This window comes from Phocoena phocoena, chromosome 16 (genome assembly GCF_963924675.1).
Source record: "Phocoena phocoena chromosome 16, mPhoPho1.1, whole genome shotgun sequence".
NCBI classification, from domain to species: domain Eukaryota; kingdom Metazoa; phylum Chordata; class Mammalia; order Artiodactyla; family Phocoenidae; genus Phocoena; species Phocoena phocoena.
In genome coordinates this window covers 15,716,847-15,737,270 of record NC_089234.1, presented here as the reverse complement: position 1 = coordinate 15,737,270, position 20,424 = coordinate 15,716,847, and the positions used below count along the sequence as shown (strand labels likewise).

At 43.1% G+C, this 20,424-nt stretch overlaps 1 protein-coding gene across 17 annotated transcripts in view; it reads right to left on the bottom strand.

Annotated features, from left to right (window-relative positions):
- Positions 1–20,424, bottom strand: part of ABLIM1 (actin binding LIM protein 1) — a 323,249-nt gene that overhangs the window by 28,027 nt on the left and 274,798 nt on the right. For 11 of the 17 annotated variants that reach the window (XM_065894021.1, XM_065894019.1, XM_065894018.1 and 8 more), the window contains 4 exons: positions 17,830–17,888; positions 5,229–5,306; positions 4,062–4,217; positions 808–843 (listed from right to left, as the gene is read on the bottom strand). In XM_065894021.1, the coding sequence (XP_065750093.1) occupies positions 808–843; positions 4,062–4,217; positions 5,229–5,306; positions 17,830–17,888 (329 nt within the window). Of the gene's footprint in view, positions 1–807; positions 844–4,061; positions 4,218–5,228; positions 5,307–14,528; positions 14,613–17,829; positions 17,889–20,424 lie in introns of all 17 variants that reach the window. The other 6 variants (XM_065894023.1, XM_065894024.1, XM_065894027.1 and 3 more) reach the window with 2 other exon arrangements.

The following is a 20,424-nucleotide window of genomic DNA, read 5'->3' as shown; positions in this document are numbered from 1 at the left end:
CAAGGGAAAAATTATGCTGGGACAACAGAAAGTGCCTCTAAGACCTCTGGCCACCAAGCACCTCTGTTACTGTGGGTGACAGCAAAACCAAGACACTCCTAGGATCAGGGGTATAGTGTGAAGGGGCTGTTTCATTTTATAGAACAGCATCAACAGCTTCCCGAAGAACCTTTAATAAAATGGGTTTTGGGAGCGTCACTAATTTGGGGGCTCTGTCTTTGGTGCTGGGTGCTGCAGAGGGGAAGAGCATGTCTGGGTTGATAGGGGACCCATGGCTCACTATGGAACCATCACTGACAGCTCTACGTGATCCAGATACTCAGGAGGTTATTCCCGAGGGAACAGCCAGCCTGGTGGACTTGATAAAAGTCACTGTAAGGTCCGTCTACCCTGAGAGGGGGGACAAGACTCTTGATTTTAGACTAAGAGAAGTGGCCTCCCATGAAGATGGCTCTGCTGACAGAAACACCATGACCACTGCTGGTCATTTCAGTCATCAGTAGGTTAGGATTCAGATCAATCAATTACAGATGAGAGGAGAGAGTCCAACCTCGGGACAAGGGGCCCCATTCTCCACTCTCTTTCCTACCACTCAGAAGTGCAGGGTAAGGCTGGTTTTATTCCCTAGTCTCCATTTAGAAAGAAATTTACTTCTGGGTCTCACAGTCATATCTTACACGTAAGGAATCCTACATTCATCATTATCTTGTACACGGGTTTTCTGTCCTTTTGCAAAAATGTGAGTCTAGGAATGGTCCAAGTAACTCCCCAATTCCACCCATTATAATTTCCAAAAATGGTACTTACTTCTGCTGATGGAGTAGGAGACAAAGTCCTTGGAGACTAGAAGAGTAAAAGAGAATTAAAGTCACAACGTTTATTATTAGCTCATTTTCAGTTTTAATTAGAGTTGCTTATCAGAATCACCTGGAAACATTATTCAAGATACACATGCCAGCACCTCTGCCCATTCCCCGTCTTCTGATTCAGTAAGTTGAGAGTGGGGCTCAGACAGGTACACAAGGACAAAGCTCCCACGAGACTAGGGCACATGTCTCTGCTTAAGACGCATGGGTTTTGGAAATATGTTGCGATGCTTTAGGTGATTAACTTAGAGAAATTGGAACTACTTCCCCTATATGCTCAAACTATGCTGTTTACTACTATGAGTTACAGTGTCTACTGAAACACACAGTTTGGTAAACACAGTAGTAATCACCTGATATGTTATGATGACCAGGTCTGTGGCGTCCTCCCCAGTGGCCTTGCCAACCTCAACACCATTCACCTTCTGGCTTTCATCTTTCCAGGCACACAGGCTTCCTCAGGGCAGTCAGCAGACCAACCCCTCTGTCACCTCAGGGCCTTTGCACTTGCTGTACCCGCTGCCAGCAGTGCTTTCCACTCAGACACCTGCAGGGCTCACTCCCCATCCTCAGTGAGGTCTCTACTCAAATGCACTACCACACAGTAACTTCCGTGAGCCTCCTGCTTAGAGTAGCAACCCGGCCCCGGCATGCTTTCTCCTTACTCAGCTTCATTTTCCCTCACAGCTCCATCACCCTTTAAAATTATGTTATGTATCTGTCTGTTTATTATGTCTCCCACATTACACTGCAAGCTCCATGAGGGCAAGGACTCCATTCATTTACAACCAAGTATTCCCAGCGACTGGAGCAGCTCTTGGCACATATTAGGTGCTCAACAAATATTTCCTAAATGAATGACCGAAATGTTTATGATTAAAATGCAAAAAGCTTTCAAACAGAAATGAAATGCAAACAAAGCATTCTGAAGAACAGGGCCAGTGGTGGATTTCTGTTTTGGAATTTGCCCTTTTTTCCCAAATTTACAAGAAGCTGCTGGCTCTCTTGCACTCCAGACTTCCTTGAGCCCCATGGTCTGGTTTGATCGGCTTTCTGGAGGCACAGATGGCTACACAGAACTTCAAGCTTACTCCTCCAGGTTTCTAAAATGGCAGTAGATGGATTCTCTGGAAGAAGTGTTAATAATTAAAGGAATAAATAAATAGCTTGCAAACTTGTCTAAGTTGCAAGATCCATGCATTGGGGAAGAGCTCATGAATACGGCTGATCAGAGGGCCTCCTTGCACCCACACTTTATGCTCAGAGAAACCCACAGGCCTCATTCTAGGCTATGATGGTAACAGTGCTGATTATGATGGCAGCCAGCACTTTTGCTGAGCACTTATTACGTGCCAGGTATTGTTGTAATCTAAATATTTCATTTAATCCTTACAAAAAACCTCTAAGGTAGGTATTACCATTATCTTGAATTTACAGATAAGGAGACTGAAATACGTAATTTTTCCAAAGTCATATGGAGAGGAAAAATCAGTCTAGTTCCAAACCCAGGAACTTTCACTTCAAAGCTCAAACTTTTGGGCCCAGAACACCAAAAAGCAACTCACCTCCCCTTGCTTGTGTGACTCGAACCCTAGGAAATTCTCATACACTTGCTCAAGGACCAGCCCCTATGCACTCTGCTCAGGAACCTTCCTTTGCCCCTTATCCTCTCCGAAGCTCTGCCACCCAAATGCAATTGAACCCCCCAGACCAATCAGCCTGCTCTTGAGAGGGGCTGCAGATGCAGGTACAGGGGCATGACCACTAGGTGGCACTACATGAAAACAGACACCACTTCCTGCCCAAAGGACCATTTCAATGCAGAGCCATGCTCCAGAATACTGTGTGTGTGTGTGTGTGTGTGTGTGTGTGTGTGTGTGTGTGTGTGTGTGTGTGTGTGTGTGTGTGTGTGTGTGTGTGTGTGTGTGTGTGTGTGTAATTAAAAATACAGACATGATTATGAAACAATAAATATTATACATACATTATTGAGAATAAATTAAACAGAATTGCCACGTTTTCACGAACTTTCTTCATCTAAGATCTTAAAGCACTGTGATGTTACAGATTATTGGTTTTAGCCTTGGTTGAATGACTGATTTTGGTCCACTACTTGGGAAACACCTCTCTGAGTGGACTCAAATCAGTCTGTAGATGATTCCAATTTAAAAAACAAAAGGGGAAAAATTTAGAGTGAGTTGAATAGGCCAGGGGAAACAGACCAGAGCCCATGAGGCCTAGGGGACAGAGAGGGGACACTCACCAGGGGCTGAGGCTGAGCTCCAGCCCGTGGACCATTAATGTTGGGAGAGTATTAATAAGCCCCAAGAAGACAGGTAAAGACAACAGTAGTAGCTGCCATTTTCTGAACATTTACCACGAGTCTGGCTCTCTGCTAATTGCTTTAATAATTAGTTAATGTAGATTAGCTTTAATAGATGATAAATTATCTAGATATATAGATAATTAATCTTTAATAGATAGCTTGTTTTATCCTCACTAACGCCCCATGAGGCAGATTCTGTCATTATCTGTTTTACAGACAAAAAAACTAGGATCAGAATGGGTGTCTCATGGTCAAAGTCACACAACCAGCATGTGGACTTCCTGGGTTGAGCCCAGGTAACTTGATTCCAGAAGCCCAGCTCATACCACGGTCCTGTACCGTGGCCCAATTCTCTCTACTTTGTCTTTTCTTGCATATTGTATCTTATGATGCTAAAAACTGCAGCTGTCAAAATTTAGGGGCTGTGATCTCCCTCATGATCCCCATGAATGTACTTCAGCTTGCCCCCAAACCAAGACCCCATTCCCCATCCCATCCCCCCGCGCACCGAGGACTCTCCCTCCCTTATTCCCTCTGCCCAGCTCACAGAGTCTCCCCTGACAACTTCGGCTTCCTTCCCAGCACGCCGGCTCTGCTATCCTACAACCTGGTACTGATGCTTACTCATCCTGCACTGCCGATTTCTGTGGTTGGTCTGCTTCCCTACCTCTCCATACCTCTCCATACCTCTCCAAGGGCAGGGAAGGTGTGATAGGTTTTTGACTACCTCAAATCACCTGGTACAGAAGCCTGCAAACAGTGGGCAACCAAAAGGACCCTCTGATTTATTTTGATTCCAGTCAGCAGTTTTTATACATGTGCCAAAGAGAAATAAGTTGTACCACTCACAACTTCTGGAAATTTATTACCTCTCCCAGGCTCTGCCTCTCCTGTTTGTCATCATAGCCCGAAGAGTAGAAAGGCTCATAGGTAATAAGATCTGGACGTTCAATGTCATAAATTGCCTTGACCTTGGGAATGGCTGCTAAATCCTTGTAATCCAGGATTTCATTGTCCACTTTTGCCTGCCAAAGTTAAACAGAAAGAAAAAATCACTTTGCCGTCTCATCTTCGGGGAACTAAGGTTAGCGCATCTCATGTCTTGCTTAAAAAGTGAAAACCTTAAAAATAAACAAAACCCAAAACAAACACTTTGCTTAACATGGTCATACTCTTTATAAAGTTGTCTGTTTAATACTCGCAGACATAGAGAACAGACCTGTGGCTGCCTAGGAGGAGGGCAGTAGGGGGTGGGAAGAATTGGGAGTTTGGGATTAGCAGATGCAAACTGTTATACATAGAATGAATAAACAACAAGGTCCTACTGTACAGCACAGGAAACTATATTCGATATCCTGTGATAAACCATAATGGCAAAGAATATGAAAAAGAATGTATATATATGTATAACTGAATTACTTTACTGTACAGTAGAAATGAACACAACACTGTAAATCAACTATACTTTGATTTATACCAATTTATACCAATATTAATCACATTTTCAAAAAAGTCACCAAAAGCTTAGGAAGAAGTCTATGTAGAATTCATCAAGTAGAGAAGCCTATTTAGGATAATTTCCTAAATTTATTACAGAGAAGGAAAAGCTCAAACAGATGGCCAAAAAAATCCTCCCAGATGGCTAAAACAAGAACTGAATATTTAATAAACTAAATATTTAAAGAGCTCTGTGGCAGAATTTAAAGACACTCAGTATCAGCACTGTAAAATGTATAATTCATCTCCAAATATCTGTATGCAAGTTGGGTACAACAATCTTTTAAGTCCTGCATTGTATCACTGCACTGTACAGGTCATCTACTCGTTCACTCTGTACCGATGGTCACATTCACATGAACACTTGATCACGTGGAGGAAAATGGGATTGAGGTGGCTGATCTACAAGAAAGAAAACTGGATCTCATAACAGAAATACAAATCATTTTGAATTATTCACTTTTGGATTATCCAGTCCATGCTTACCAGCTGCTACCACCCCTGGTCCGGAAGTGTCTCTTCCAGAAGTAGATACTTACATAGATAGTATGACCTGGGGACCCAGGGATACTGGAGCCTGGTCTAGAATAAATGCTCTCGGAAGAAGTCCTGGTAGGCTGTAAAATAAAGAGTGACTTGTAAGATCTCAGACCGTGGCTTCAGCATCAAGACTGGTCTAAGTCCCTACAACTTTCCTAAAGACTAAGCTGGTTAAAATGAGAAAGAGGTGTAACTTTTCTGAATATGGGAAAATAGAACATAGAAAGAAAGGCAAATGAGAACTAGTTGTACAATCAGCCTTGAAAATGCATTTCGGGGCTTTTCTTTTTCTCCTTGTCCCGTACAAGGGGACACGTTCAAGCACATTCCGTCTCCATGGCCACAATCCCGGCCCCAGTCACCACCTCTGCTGGTCTGGACTCCTGCAATGGCCTCTCCTCTGGGTTTCCTGCCTTCATTCTCTCCCTCTTCAAATCCACTTGGCACCCAGTGGCCAGAGAGATCTCTGAAGAATACAATTTGGATTGTCACTATCCTGCTTTTGGCTTCAGGGTCCACACAGAATGAAATCACAGCTCCCAGGGCCTCGGGATTTTGTCCCTGCCTTCCTTCCCATCACTCACTACCCACTGTCACTCATAGAACATGGTACATGTCACCGCCTCAGGGTCCTTATCGTTGCTGCTCCCTCTGCCCCAAATGCTCTGATCCCCAATTTTACTTGGTTGATTTTTTTTTCCTCCTTCAGTCTTGGCTTAAATATCACCTCCTCAAAGAAGCCTTCCCTGATCTTTCACTCCAGAGTTGGTGACCTTGTTATTTTCTCTCACAGTATCATTCTTGTTTTTTTTTCTTCATGAATAAAATGTATAATTCTGTATTTGCTGGTTTCATCATTGCGTTAATCTCCCTCACTACCTTTAGTTATGACCTCTGCCCTCAGAGGGTTTATTTTCTCACCACTGTATGTGCCCGATGTTTTACACAGGCACAGAGAAGTCATAAATATTTGTTGCGGGAATGAGCTAGAATTTATTATTTGTAAACAAATACTCAGTTTGTGGATACTTGACTCATGTCAGTTGTGTGTTTTGAGCCTTACCATATGGAAGGTCACTGAGGTAAGGTTAGTGGTCGGCTGCTGGGGAAGGTATAAGAAAGTAGACTTTGTAATAAAGGCTGGAGAACCCTGAGAGTGAGATGGGAGCAAGAAGAAAAGGCATGAGCTGAGATTAACTGCCCCCCACCTCTGCTTGGTATGTTCTGGAAAGCTGTGCAAAGAAACCCAAAGGCCTGGTCTTGGAAGATTTGCTCCCCTCCACGCAGCTAGTTCTTGGAGAGGACAATTTATAGAGCTACGTTAGGAATAGGACTTTCCCTCTTTGGTACTGTTTCTACTGATATTTGGTACCTCAAATATGAGTCTAACTGAGTCAAAAAAAACCCTCCTAAAAACAAGGATGTTGCATCACTATGGAACTCACATCTGAAACAAGGAAAGCAAACCCGCCTGGCCAACCAGAAGCAGGCAGTGACAGTAAGAATTCACGAGAGGGCTGGGGTCCGTTGCTCTCGCCAGTGTCCCTGGTATCTCTGAGACAGGAGGGTGGAGGGGGTAGGAGAAAGCACACGGGGTACAGTGGAGGTGTGCCAGGCTTGACACTTCCATCCCTGCCCGCCCCCCAGACGTGCCTCATACAAGCCCTTTCCTCCTCAAGTGACAATTTTCCCATCACAGGCATATCTCAATATGAGAAAATCCTCAAATCTGAGTATAATGAAAAAGAAAGGATTCACATAATAACACTACTCAAAAAGCCCAACTCCTGGACCCATTTCCCAATCAAAATATAGAAGTGACACCACCAAAGTGCAGCCCTCCTTTAAAAAGAGATGCCACCCCTTCAGAAAGCTGAGCCAATAACCATCTCTGTGGGATAATCATTAACTACAGGCCATCCTTCAGCTTCAAGTGGCCAGAATCTAACATTTGCCAAACTCAATATAAAAATGAAACCTCTTATGTAACAACATAAGAATATTAATAGCAGCAAACATTTATTGCCCACTTACTATGTAGCAGGCCCTGTGCTAAGTACTCCCCAGGCATGCGCTCACTTAATCTTCTCAATAACCCCAGGAAGTAGGTACCGCTAACATCATTATTTTATAGATGAGTGAAAAGTCACACACAGGTAGGCAAGTGTCAGGATTTGAAACCAGACACTTCAGAGGCAGAGCCCAAGCTCTTAATCCCTGCGCTAAATTTTCTGCCCATGTCGTAAGGCGTGTGTGGCCGTTTATTTCTCATCAACATGGCTTTGGGACGAATGAGGTGAAAGTAAAAGAAAAATATTGAGATGAACTTGCAGAAAAGAGTGCCTGCTAGCTGAAAATGTTTTTGCTGCCACTTACAAGCTTCTAAGAAGCCTGCAATAGCTCGGTGTTAGGGTGGGGTGGGAGAGGGTGCACCCTAGGACAGTCCGACATCTTCGGTTGCTGGTGTTGCTATGACAACAACAAGGTCTGTTTTCATTAAAAGCAGTGAGGACACTGCGTGAATAGCTAAAGTGCATACCGAGCTTTGGGGCCTCTCCCATGTTACTCATCCTAATTTTTGTCAAATGTGGGCCAGGGATCCTTTCTGTCTTTCCCGTAATGATGCACCTGGGGATGGCTCTGAAGTGTTTTGTTCTCTGGCATACTGTGCAAGCTGATAGGAACGTAGCTGGGGAGGAAGGTGAGCACAGGTCAGAAAGGGGCCCTGGGTGCTCCCTTCCAGGGATGGAGAACTTCGTGGAAGGAAAAGGTCTCTTGGCTGAAGCAACCTGTCCCAGCTCAGTCTCTCTCCTTCCCTTCTTCACTGGATAGAGTATTCTGTGAGTGGCACAGGCTTTCTCTGAAGCATTTTACCCTATTAATATTGTAGGGCTAAAGGTTTTAAGTTATCCGACAATCTGAATTCTTGTCAAGTCCCATCTGATTCTTCAGAGGTGTTCAGATCACAATCACCTCCGATTCGCATACAACTGTCCTGGATTCTCTGATTCCAAAATAAAGATTTTAGATTTTCATAGTCAGTTTGCGAAGTCAAGCTGATGTTCACCGAATCCACTACCGCTCTGGCTCTCGTTAGAGAGCTCACTCTGCCCCGTGCATCTTCAGGCTACTTAGAGTATTGGAGAAACGCTTACAGTATCTCTCGGAGGTTCAGAATCTGCTCTTTCTTTCACTGCATTTGCCACCGTTTGCTTTTGCTTCCTCCTGACCTCCTAACCTTACCGTAAGCTTTACTTCCGTAGGCATCTTGTTTGTGGGTTATTCTTGCTTGCCTATTTTCTTACAATGGTCTTTATTTTCCTGTTTAAAATGAAATAATGGGATAAAACACACTTCTGTAGAGTATAATCTAGTGGGGTTAAAAGGCTGGTTTTGGAGTCAAATACCTTGGCTCACACACTGGCTCTCCTAGTTGTGTGACATTACATGAGTGTCTCTTTCCTTTCTCTCTCTTTTTTTTTTTTTTTCTTTGAACTTCCTTGAGCTTCAACTTCTCTACTTATAGAATGGAGGAGAGGGTACTTACAACCCCTAGTTCCTAGGGATAAATGAGACAAGACATATAAAGCTTCAAGCACCTTGCCCAGTACATGGCAAAGACCCAGCATTTTCCAGACACTTGACGTTAGACTGGAGTTCTCAGCCAGTTCATCTCAAATAGTGAAAGGCAGCACTGCCTGTTTTGCCCCTCACGATAGGACAGTCCTTTCAGATGTGAGCTCCACAGACCAGACTTTCCTACCACCCATGGAGGCCTTCCCATACCCTGGAACTCACGTATGTTAACTATCTCAGCACATGGCGGGGCAGCAGCCCCACCTGGAGCTGACAAATGTCCTTCCCTTTCTTGAGAACTCCATGGAGTGAATCTATATCCTTCCAAGATGACTTCCTGCTTACGTCTTGGCTGTAGTTACTAATGCCCTTCCATGACAGATGGCAACGAGTTGCACAGGCCTGTCTGACCTGCCACTATAGTTCCTGGTTCGCTGCCTCTTGAACTGTGCTCCAAGCTTAAATGGTACACAGGGATGCCCGCTTTTTGCCACACTCCCTAATGGCTCCCAAAGTGTATTTATTCAACCAGCAGAGGTTAGAGCTCTCCCTTATGAAGATCATAAAATTACTTTTAAAAGCTGGACTATTGATTTTGGAGTTTGAATCTTAAATATTTAGAATTTTACCTTTCAATTCTAAACATCTAGACTTGTAAGCATGTTGCATTTTATTTTTTTATGTGTTTTAAAGTGTTAATTAAAAAAAGCCAAATATTAATATTACATCATACGACAAAAGAAATCCAAATGTTAAGACCTAAATGCCAGTGTAATTTGTGAGATGTATTTTAGAATAAGAAAAAGAGAAACATGCTGAATTTTAAATGAACGTCTTGTTTATCAATAATGCATCCCTTTTCTTCTTCTAGCTGTATTTTCCCTCTAATTAATACATAACTTGCTGAAGGTCTCTGACGGCCTTCATCTTCAAAAGGCACAGAGCTGTCTTCCAACACAGCTGCTCATATCCACAGTCAAATTAAAACTCATCTTAACCTCAAAAGCAACAACTTACTGACGTTTTCCCTCTTTCAAATCCCACTGACAGTTTCTTCTTTATCATTAACTTAATTCTAGTGTCACCTCTTTGAACTGTAACAAAGTTACAGATGATCCATATTTCCACATGGTTCTTATGTGCAATTATTTAACCTAAATTACTATTTTAACCTATTCAGATATCCAAGTTAACAATAGTGATTCATCAAATTAAATCAAGAACCCAAATGGGCCAACAGCCTTAGTTTCTGGAATTCCCTATGAGAGCTATGATGGATACCCTCTTGCCAATATTATAAATGAAGATAATTTCAAATTTGTATCCCCAAAGGTATGCCCACTTCTGTTCTACAGAGAAAAAGCAACAAGGATCTGTGGTTAAGCTGTTAAAGCAGATGCAATTTACTTACTCTCCTTTAATCACTTTTTCCTTCATGCCTTAACAGAAAAAAAGAACTTGAAAGCACAGTTGGAAAAGTTCACTTCTTTCTTTTGATGCCATCTTTGGAGGAAAATAAAAAGGTAGAGGGAAGGGTGGAAAAAGCAAGGTAGATATAGGAAGGATTATAGACTGGCTGTGATCTTTCAATGTATTTTGCCAACAAGATCAGGCACATCATTTAATCCTTATTTTGGTAACAAGAGGCAAGGATCCTTCAGAAAGAACCTTGTAGTTGTATGTGGCTGTCCTCACTCAATCGCTCATGAGGAAGGGGTCTAAATCTAACATTTATTTCTCCAGCACACGTTCACATACTTACTTTTGATTTCAAAAAGGCTTTTTATTTTCCTCAAAGGAAAAAAATAAATCAACAAAGAGAGGTCTCACCTGACTAGTAGTTCATTTAAACAGTAAAGAGAAAAAAAATGGCATTTGATCACGAATAGCAGGTGCTTGAAAATGCAAGTCTTTTTGTTTTCTGTATGAAACGTTTAAAAAAAACCCTCTAACTACCTTTCACTTGATATTTTCCCTTACGCCTTCACTTTGTCCACCTGTTCTACCCTGCAGGAGGCACAGTCACAGAATGAAAATTACATTGAAGAGACCATTTTATGCTTCCACCCCAGCTCTCAACCTCCTTCAAATGTTCACCATTAAAAAACACTTACCAGAGCTTTGCCAGGAGATTAACCAGAGAAGTGACATTTTCCGATTATTTCCAGTCACGGGCCACCATGCACACTTGGTCCCTTCTTAGAAGGGGAGAGCTGGAGAGCCCTCTGCTGCCCCTGCCCTCCCCCCATTCAGCAGAAGCAGGGGTGCAACAACTACGTTCATCTAATCTGCATTCATCCAAAGCCATGCTCTAAGAAGGGAGAGAGCTACAGGCAACTGGCACCCAGATCGGAGAGATCATACGAACACCTACGGGACAACTACCGATATAAGGTGATTAACACCTTATACAAAGTGCTGCTAAGGCTGACAGTACCTGCCTTGGGTTTTTGCTGAAGTTCACCAGACAAGGTGGTGATAACAGCTGCAGAAGAAGGAATATTTTTAAAAATCTGCATATACTGAATGTTCACTGCTAAGTCAAAAAAGGAACTCCTTTTGGTTCTTTTTCCGTTTTTGTTTGTTTGTTGTTTTATTTTTGGCTGTGCTGCATGGCTTGTGGGATCTTAGTTCCCCGACCAGGGACTGAACCCACACCCTAGACAGTAAAAGCACAGAGTCCTAACCACTGGACCACCAGGGAATTCCCAGGAACTCCTTTTGGAAAAAGAAATTTGCTCATGAGGAAGCAGGAGGGACTCACGGGCACACATCTCCTTCTCTAGAGCCAGGTGCACAACGGCCATCAGCCTTTACTATGGCCAAGAGTCCCCACTGTCTTTGCAGGATAAATCTTAACACCCATACATTCTGATGCATTGTAAAGACACACCAAAAAGAATAAAACTTTCAGAGTGAAAGCTGGGAACAAAGTGGTATGTATGGTAGCAACATTAATAAAACAATAACAGCATTATTTCCTTGTTCTAGACATACTTAAAGCCTCTAATTAGTTCCTTTGTAGAAATATACACATGGTATTTGTTGGGTATATTATGGGTTTGCAAGTGCATACGTTATAATATAGTGAATGTTAGTTTCAGAAGAAAAACACTCACGCCCATTTTGGAAGGCAGCCATTCATACTTCAGCCTCCAAAGGCACAATACAGAAGCCCCTTTTTAGAATGTAAGCAAGTGATCCATTCCAGAATATTACAGACTTGGTCCTGGGAATATCGTGTGCTTTGTTTATAATGCATTACAACAGGAATTATAAATGCTCAGTACCAACTTTTACTTATAGACAAAATCTGCTATTCCTATAAAACTCTTCCACGTAAGCAAAACCAAAATATGTTTTTCTTAGGTGATTCTATTTTCACCATTTTCTTTACCTATAATTCAGCAAGAGGAAAGATGGGGAGATTTCAGAATATAAATAATAAAATGACTTTCCTCCACAATAAAACCAGGCTTATTTCAGGGGCGTGGAATGTTGAATGTCCCTGCAAGGTGTACAGTTCACCTAACAACTAAAGCTGCTTGATATTATCTGGTGAAACGAGCGGCTGTTTAGGCCACAATATTTAAAAGATCAAAATATCTGGGTGGCTTGAGAATTGCTTTGGCGTTTTCAGGCTTCTCGAACGTTCTCGTGAGCTGTTCCTCAATGGCCAACGGGTGAAGCAAGACCTTGTCAAACAGCCTGTTCTCTCTGCCGGGTCCCAAGCTGTTGACACCTTTCTGTGATGGGGCTACAGTTGACCTCACTGATATTTAATGCTGAATAATGGGAATCAGATGTCCCTTTTGAACAACAGGATAGGAAGAGAGAAGGCTTTTTCAAGACAGACCCCCCCCCCCCCCCCGCCCCAGCCTCTCTCTCTCCCCCCTCTCTCTCCCCCCACCACTTCTCAAGATGCTCCATGTCTCTTAGACTTAACGGTCTGGAGAAGACCAAAAATGATCACAGTTGATGGTATTTTTCTTCAAGTTATGAAAATGAATCACTTGGCTATAGCCTTAGGCTACCAACGTAAAACACTATTTGAGTTATAAAGTATACTTTCAGGGACAACCCCAAAAGCTGTTAAAAAAGCAACTTCTTGCCAAGTAGGTACTAATTCTGAGCACTCACTGGCAGTGGGGACCATCTTTGGTTCTTCCTCTGGATTCATGACACTATAAGTTTGCTGTACGTGAAACCCTGCCACTGGAGCTAAAGCTTTAAGATAGATGAAGATCATATGACATATACATGTTGGATGTAACCCAGCATCATGGGCCAACACCATGCACTTGAGGCCTGGAGTCTTTGCTGTTTATGACCTGCGTAGCCTTGGGCTGACTTCATTCTACAGATGAAGAAACTTAGCAGGTTGATATCTAAAACGTTCCTTTCTACTCTGAAACTCTGTACTTCTAACTACTTTTCAAATCATTTAAAGAAAGAAGGTGAAGTTTTAATAAAAGTAGATCCAAACCAAAACTCTCCTGGGCTGTAGTACAGTTCTGGAAGGCACAGAAAACAGGCACAGGCACAAAGCCTGGACTAAAGAGCTGTGTTGCAACCCTGAGTTGTCAAATGGGTTTCCTCTGGACAAAGATAGGATTGTGGAAAGTCACTCGTAATTTACCAGGCCAAGGTTTCAACTGATTCTAAGAGACCCCGAAAGAAGGTCAAGTGTGTGCAGGGAACCTACTCCCCTGCTTTGCTGCTCATCTGGAGAGCAAGCTGAGTACCTTCCCTGTTCCTGCAGGATGCTCTGGGCAGGTGGTGCTGCCTTGAAACACCACCTCCTCCTTCTACACTATCAAGCTTCGCCAGTATTTCATGTTGCCCTCTTTTTGCCTTCCCAGGTTTCTCTCTTACTCTCCTTTTGTAGGACAGTGGAAAGAACATGAGTTATAGGCTCAGAGAGACCTGGGTTCCAATCCCAGCTCTTCCTCTTACCACTGGGATAACTCTGGGCAAGTTTGTTAACTATGATGGGCCTCCATCTCTCCATCTGTAAGATGGGAATCAGGATAGCTACTTCATGGGGATTCTTAGGGAGAGCCAATGAAAGTGTATGTCAATCCCTCAGCCTCTTGCAGAGCTGGTGCCTGGTTTTATTCGTTTCCTTTCCCACTTTGCTACTCCCTCCTGGAGCCAAACCTCTCCCTCCCGAAGTACTGCATTTCCCCAGCTCCCCGCTCCTGCCGTTCTCTTCACCAGGCCCACCCCTTTCACATCATCTCTACATGTTCAAATTCCATTCAGCCTCCATAACTCAACTCAAAGACCACTTCTCCTAGGAAGTGCCCCTTGACCCCCTTCCCTCATCTGAACTTCTTTGATCTTTATGATCCATATCCTGTGATACCTTTCTCTATCATTCTATAATTATTTACCTGTCTTTTCTTCCTTACTATACCTGGGTACTTAGCAAATATTTGATCAATGAACAAATGTGTGAGCATAGGACCAAAAGGGCAGCTTCCAACGTGCTCGCTGTACTGAAGACAATGCTTCAGTCACTGCTCTAAATGAAAACATTGTCCAGAGAAGAAAACAGCCTGACTCAGAATGTGAGATGCACTCCGTGGGGTGAGAAAAAGCATCATCTGCCTCTGCAGGAGCCCGGAGTTATGTGGGGAAAGCAGCAAGGGGAGGAGAAGCGACAGAAGCCTGGGGCCCAGGACAGTGGCTCCCAGCCTCAGCCCAGACACAGCGCCAACCTGCAGAGACGGGGACCATCCTGTGCGTCGAATCAGACTTTTGGGATAAAAGAAATCAGATGGAGAACGACGGATGTTTCGTGGCTGCCATGAAACATGAAAAAGGAAGAATGAACAATGAAATAGCCTCGATTCAGAAACACTAACAAAACCAGAAAAAAACCTTCAGGAAAACTCATCTGATAAGTGACAAGTGACATCACTTTAGTTGTGTGTGTGCGTGTGTGTGTGTGGTGTGTTTTGGGGGTCCATGTTTAAAAGCATAGTAACTCGTCTTTTTTTTTTTCTTTCTTTCTTTTTTTTTGGCTGTGCCGTGCCGCTTGCAGGATCCAGTTCTCTGACTAGGGATTGAACCTACACGCTTGGCAGTGAAAGCGCGGAGTCCTAACAACTGGATCTCCAGGGAACTCCCTAACTGGTCTTCAAGTTACAGTATGTTTACCTATGTTCCAACCCACCATCGTTCCTTTCCATTTATTCTGGCTTAAATATTCTGATATATGAAGAGTGAGAAGCCAATGAAGCCACTGAGAGATGTTCTTAAGAATCTGTTATTACAAAAGCCCCACAAATTCTTTAAGTACCAAGAACGTGGATTACTCAGTGGGGTTGCCAAAAGATTCTTAAAAACATTTTCATTTTGCTATAGTAACTGCACTGACGTGACACCCAGTAAAAGGCCTGGAAATCCTGGCTCAAGACTGTCATCTGGAGACACACCCTTAAGAGAGCGCAAGATTTATTCCTTCTTCAAAAATCTAGCCTCTTTTAAATCCCACCAGCGTCAGCTGGTACCCCACTTGGGCCACATCAGAACCTCTTTCCTCGGAGGTGCATCATCCTCCTTCTTTGTGGGTGAGTGAGCTGAGGGCTGGGCTGACCTCCCAAGTGGTAAATGTTGGCTTTAGGAGAAGAGCTTTGGAATTCTCTAGAAAGTTTCACTAAAGGAAAAAAAAGCAACAGGTCCTCTTGGCCAGAATGAGTGGAAGTATCTCACTAGCTGCTTTCATAATCTTATCCATAGAGTTCCATCAAGATGCAATCAAGACTGTTGATTTTTAGGGCTTCCCTGGTGGCGCAGTGGTTGAGAGTCCGCCTGCCGATGCAGGGGACGCGGGTTCGTGCCCCAGTCCAGGAAGATCCCACGTGCCACAGAGCGGCTGGGCCCGTGAGCCATGGCCGCTGAGCCCGCGCGTCCAGAGCCTGTGCTCCGCAATGGGAGAGGCCACAACAGAGAGGCCCGCGTACCTCAAAAAAAAAAAAAAAAGAGGCCTGCGTACCTCAAAAAACAAAAAAAAAAACAAACAAAAAAAGTGTTGATTTTTAAAAAAAAATCATTTTAGTAACACAATCTGCAAATTCAAGCAATCCTTATAGAGAAAAGACACATTCCATTCAGTCTGGCCACGTCAGTATTCCTCTCTTCATCTCCCAAAACACTTCATCAGGGATGAAGTGAAAATGATTATTCAAGAAACTGAAGCAACACTATAAAGACAGTGCCGACCACTAGCCACTTGGGTCGTTTTTCGGCAGCATCCACAAGCTATGCTGTGAATTTTAAATTCTTATGATAAAAGTGACAGTAAGCCACGTCTTACTGTCTTTAATGTTCTTTAACCTCTTCTTTAATGTTCTAGTATTTTATAACGACAAACTGCTTTCAAAGCATCCATGGGTCCTCAAAAATCCCAGAGTCTGGTGACTGTTCCAGGGTGCACCTGACTGACTGATGGATGGGAGGGTTAGGTACACATGCTCAAGCGGAAACTCTATGTTGAAACAGGGACCAAATCATCCTGATGTTGGTGGACAAATTCCTCTCCAGTTTGTCCGGTCTTTATTCAATTATTTTGAGAAAAAGTGATTTTCCCCCTACACTTAAAGTCTGATTACATTAACTGAATTCTAAGACAACTGCTTTTATTCAGGGTCACAGGCGAGGGACAAGTTACGCAAATGGAAAAATATCTCCATCTGATCTTACAGATGCCAGCTGAAGCAGAAAAAAAAGCAAAGGAAATAAAGCTGCTGGGCAGACCTGGGCTTTGCTGAGAATAAAGGAAAGATACTGGAAAATGAAAATAAGAGCTGTCATTCCCAGGGTGGCAGGCCAAAAACAAATGGGTCTCACTGATAATCATTTCTCTGAAGCCAAGTCACCCCTTCACAAGTGACACATTAGTGATCGGGCCACATCGATGCAGCAGCTATGCAGCTGCTGGGGATTACATACGTTGTTCCTTATGTCTGCTAATGGCAGATCAAGAAGAAATGATACCACATTCTAGAGTCTTCTAGAGTCTGGCTTTCAAAACAAATTCAGACCATTCTTTTCCCTGAGGCACCAGGTGGCCTAGTCAACCTCCAGTTTTTCCAAGGGCACCAGAAAGGTAGCTAAACTGAGGGAGTGTAGACTGGGGTGCAGTCTGATTATTGCTCTGAAAAATACTTCACAGCCCAAGTGAAAAACTGGGGGCATCTGAGTAAGATACAGATTATGATCATGGCCTTGCAACTGTGTACAGCTCTTTGCTTTTTAAACAGATGAAATATTGTCACCTGGAGGTGATCTGAGAATTGAGTAAGACCAGGGGAAGGCTTTAGAAGTGAGAGATTAAAAAAAAAATAATAAAAGGAAAGAAAGATAAAAGAAGTGAGAGATAAAGAGAATCTATCGTCTTGCCCGAGTGGTCCATGTTCTAGGGAGTTACAAAAACATTTTGATGCTACCTAAGGTTTAAGTTACAAAAACAATCAAGAATCCCTGTTTACATTGACACGTCCGGGCTCATCATGATTTTCCCCAAAGGTTTTATCTGACAAGTCATCAGCTTCTGGAGATGGAGGCCACTTGGTGAATTTGGATTTGAGAGGCCAATCAAACGTAGAAAGAGCTGAGCAATGGCCTCAGAGTTTGGGCTGGAGTGATATTACGGACAAAGTACAAAAAAAGCCCGGTGATGAGGTCACCAGATGTTGGACCTAGAACTTGATGAAACATTTTTTCACATCTGTAAGGTCTGACTTTTCCCTTGAATGCTTTCCTAGGAACCTGACTTATGAGGCAAGGCTTATTTTGTCCAACACAAGCATTTGGAACAAAATCCACCACTGATTTAAGGTAGGAGGGAACCTGCTTTTTTGGCCAAATGGCCTTTCCACTTAGTCTGCTATAGAGGAAAAAAAAAAAAAGTTATAAAAAAGTACTTTCACCCAAACTCCAGTCCCAAAAATCAGTGACTACACACACAGTGCCCAGCAAGTACACCTGGCATCATGGCACTATTGCCTTCCTTACCCGCAGTTTTTCCTCGGTCTTGGTGGATTGCTTACAGTCGGGATGCCAAACGGTAGAACCTGGAAAGACAACGCATGGCTAAGAGTAAAGGAAATGGAAAGCAGCCAGAGTCCTGTTAGACAGAACTTCTGAGAGTGGCCCTGTGCCCAAGTGAATCATGACAGTTCAAACTCCAGGGGAGTTTTCCACATCTGGTCTGAACTTGTCCTCTAACGGTCATAATCCTAGACCACGGAGACCACTAATTGGGCACAAGAGTGTCTTAATGAAAGAGACTGTTCTTGACTGGGTGGTGGTTTTTGTTTTTGTTTTTAAACTGTATCATTATCCTTGAAAAGTAATGTCTGTGTGCTCAGCAACAGCTGCATTTAATTTCAGAAATATAAGCCATAAGCCATGCTTATATAACATCAAAACAACCAAGCAACTTAGATGAGGGCAATAAAGTCAAACCAGATCGCCTATAACCAGAAGCAAAACTCACTGAATTTTTTGTTGATCCAACAGACACAGGAGACCAATCTAACTAGCAGAAAGATTGAAAGTTACATTACAAATCCACAAGTTTTCCTTTAACTTTTAACCTTTTAATTAACTGCAAAAAGTCTTCACTTTTAAACTAATGAAGGCACTAATTCAGTGTCATCTTCTGTTCCTGGGTTAATGCCTCACTTTACAGGAGTGTAAAGCACTTTCTTAGATGGTACCAGTACCAAAGAACTAAGCAAAACACTTATATCCAATCAAAAGCTCTCTTCTTATAAGAATCAAATGTCTGCCTATATGATTTTTTTTAGGCCTAGATAGACAATCTATGTAATTTATGGCTAAGGCCTGTATGTAAGTCTTATATGTTCACATAAGGGTATGTTCAAATGTGGGAATGGGCAGAAGAACTTGAAGAGGGACTTAAAAAGACCTAAGCGAATAAAGTTACTAAGTTGAAGACTCACAGACTTAGAGAACGAACTTATGGTCACGAGGGGGAAGGGAGGTGGGGGAGGGACTGTTTGGGAGTTTGGGGTTGACGTGTCCAACACTGCTAGATTTAAAATGGACAGCCAACAAGGACCTACTGTATAGCACAGGGAACTCTGCTCAATACTCTGTAACAACCTAATTGGGAAAAGACTTTGTAAAAGAATAGATACATGCGTATGTATAACTGAATCACTTTGTTTTACACCTGAAACTAACACAACACCGTTATTCAACTATACTCCAACATAAAATAAAAAGTTAAAAAAATCTGAAAAAGTTACTAAGTGGAAAGCAGTAAGTAAATGATATAAACTTAATAAGAATCTCACTATGAATATTAGACTGTCTACATTTCATTGTTGAAATCTTTCTCTCTTCAAGCAGCAATCTGTGTGTGTACTTGAAAAGTATCAAATTAGAATAACTCTCGAATTATTTCACACCACTGAACTAAAGTACTATTAAATTAACGACAGGGAAAATGCATTTTATATCAGAATAATACTTTAATCCCTATTTAGCAGTAATTTCTATCTTGCTTAACCCAGGGCCAAAAAAAAAATTAAACAAACCAAAACCAGGCAGACGCACAGTCCATTCAGCACTAGCGTTTACTCTGAGGCTGGCTACAAAGCACAGGAAATCGTTTTAACATGGAGAGCCAAGGGCCGGGGGTCAGGGCCGGGTCCAGGAGCTGCGTGCGCTGTGGAGGTTCTACTGAGCGGGCGTCCTGGCCCAGAATCCCGGGTGTGCACATGGTGTCACACTGTTCTCCAGAGGTCAGACACATAGGGAATGGGAGCCAGAGAGAACATCTGATGCTGGGGAGGATGAAACTGCTCATTCTTCAAGGACGTGCCAAGAGGGCAGGCAAAGAACACAGAAGCCCAGCTCCAGGAGAGATTTACAACAATCCCCAAATTCTGAATGTAGCCCAAACCGAGTTGTTTATTTGTAGCGTGAACGTGTTGCACTCATGCACAGCCTGAAATCACCCTCTATTCAGCTTCCAGGACCATGTGAACGTGCAGAGCTGCACCCAGACAGAACCCTGAGTCTCGGTTCTCAGCAGACACAGGGGTCACATGCACTCTTGGGACTTTGATTGTGGGTGCTGTAATTGACACACTCAGATCTAAAACAGAGCCTGGAGACCAACTGAAGAATAAATCTGCTCTATGCTGAAAATGTAAGCTGACACCTGCCTATTGCTCTCATGGATTCACAGCCTGTCCTCAGGGGAAATGCGTCATATAAAGCACAAGTGAGACCACGGATTTGGTGCTTCTCACTTGCCCTTATCGGGCCTTTAAAATTCAGTGAGATCTTTTTTTTTTTTTTTTTTGCGGTACGTGGGCCTCTCGCTGTCGTGGCCTCTCCCACTGCGGAACACAGGCTCTGACGCGCAGGCTCAGCGGCCATGGCTCACGGGCCCAGCTGCTCTGTGGCATGTGGGATCTGCCCGGACCGGGGCACGAACCCGTGTCCCCTGCATCGGCAGGCGGACTCTCAACCACTGCGCCACCAGGGAAGCCCCAGTGAGATCTTTAATCAAAAATTTTCAGAGAGATCCTTCTAAAGCTAAAAGGATGTTTGGGTTGTCAGTTTCTCATA